This window comes from Procambarus clarkii, chromosome 8, assembly GCF_040958095.1.
Source record: "Procambarus clarkii isolate CNS0578487 chromosome 8, FALCON_Pclarkii_2.0, whole genome shotgun sequence".
Lineage (NCBI taxonomy): Eukaryota > Metazoa > Arthropoda > Malacostraca > Decapoda > Cambaridae > Procambarus > Procambarus clarkii.
The window spans coordinates 13,847,922-13,849,865 of NC_091157.1; the positions used below are offsets into that span (position 1 = coordinate 13,847,922).

The following is a 1,944-nucleotide window of genomic DNA, read 5'->3' on the forward strand; positions in this document are numbered from 1 at the left end:
TTGCGGGGGGTCGAGCTCTGGCTCTTTGGTCCCGCCTCTCAACCGTCAGTCAGATTCCTGAGATTTAGGAATTCCTGAGGTGTACAGATTCCTGAGCTTCTCTAGCTGTATCATATCTACATTTGAAACTGTGTATGGAGTCAGCCTCCACCACATCACTTCCTAGTGCATTCCATTTGTTTATTACTCTGACACTGAAAAAGTTCTTTCAAATGTCTCTGTGGCTCATTTGGGTACTCAGCTTCCACCTTTGTCCCCTTGTTCGTGAACGATCCGTGTTAAATAATCCATCCTGGTCTACCCGTCAATTCCCCTGAGAGTTTTGTGTGTGGTGATCATGTCTTCCTGAGAATTCCTGTCTTCCAGAGACGTGAGGTGCAGTTCCCTCAGCCTTTCTTTATAACTCATGCCTCTTAGTACTAGGACTTGCCTAGTGGCATACCTCTGAACTTTTTCAATCTTCGTCTTGTGCTCTATAAGGTACGGGCTCCATGCTGGGGCCACATACTCCAGAATTGGTCTTACATGAGTGGTACGCAAGGTTATGAAGGATTCCTTACACATGTTTCTGAAGGTAGTCCTGATATTAGCCAGTCTCGCATACGCCGCCGATGGTATTATTTTGATGTGGGCTTCAGGAGACAGGTTTGGAGTGATTTCAGCTCCCAGATCTTTTTCTCTGTTCGTTTTGTAAAGGACTTCATCTCCCATTCGGTATCCAGTGTCTGGCCTCGTATTTCCTCCCCTAGTTTCTTTACCTTACATTTACTTGGGTTGAAATTTATTAGCCATTTGTTTGACCATTCCTTCAGTTTGTTTAAGTCATCCTATAGCCTCATACTATCTTTCTCTGTCTTAATCCTTCTTATAATTTTTGCATCATCAGCAAACATCGAGAGGAACGAGTCTATTCCCTCTGGGAGATCATTTACATATATCAGGTACAGAATAGGTCCAAGAACTGATTCCCGAGTGACTCCCCTGGTGACGCCTCGGCACTCAGAGACCTCACCCCCTCAAAGTGACTCGCTGTCTTCTGCTGCTTAGGTACTCACTTATGCAGTGGAGTACCTTCCCTTTCACTCATCCTTGCATCTCCAGTTTGTGCACTAGTCTCTTATGTGGTACTGTGTCAAAGGCTTTCTGGCAATCCAAAAATATGCAGTCTGCCCACCCCTCTCTTTCTTGCCTGGTCACAGAATTCAATCAATCCTGTGAGGCATGATCTGTCATCCCTGAACCCATGCTGATGTTGTGATAGAAAGTTCTTCCGCTCCTGATGTTCCACTAACTTTTTTCGCACAATCTTCTTGTCACCTTGCATGCCATGCAAGTTAGTGACATTTGCCTGTAGTTCAGTGCCTCACGTTTGTCACCCTTTTTGAATATCGGGACTACATTAGCTGTCTTCCAAATTTTTGCCAGTTCACCTGTTACAAGTGATTTGTTATACATCATGGCGAGTGGCTGGCACAGAGCTTCTGCTCCTTCCTTCAGTATCCAAGGTGAGGTTCCATCGGGCCTATATCCTATGTCACTTCCAACTCTAGCAGATGCTTCCTCACCTCCCCACTAGTAATCACAAACTCAACTAGTGGAGATTGATTAGATATTCGCTCTCCTATCTCTGTTACTTCGCCTTTCTCAACTGTGAAGACCTTCTGGAATTTCTAATTAAGTTCTTTGCACACTTTCTTGTCGTTTGTAGTGAGTTTGACTGCCCCTATCCTCAGTTTCATTGCCTGTTCCTTCACTGTTGTTTTTCTCCTGATGTGGCTGTACAACAATTTAGGCTGATTCTTTGCCTTGCATGCTATGTCATTTTCATATTGTCTTTCTGCCTCTCTTCTCACCCTGACGAATTCATTCCTGTCGCTCTGGTACCTTTTTTCTGCTCACTTGTGTCCTATTGATTCTATAGTTTCTCCACGCCCTTGTACATAG

At 44.5% G+C, this 1,944-nt stretch overlaps 1 protein-coding gene across 1 annotated transcript; it reads right to left on the minus strand.

Annotated features, from left to right (window-relative positions):
- Window positions 1-297: 297 nt before the first annotated feature.
- Window positions 298-711, minus strand: LOC138359730 (uncharacterized). Its single transcript, XM_069319317.1, has one exon. It carries the CDS (start codon window positions 709-711, stop codon window positions 298-300), a length of 414 nt encoding a protein of 137 aa, XP_069175418.1.
- Window positions 712-1,944: the final 1,233 nt, after the last annotated feature.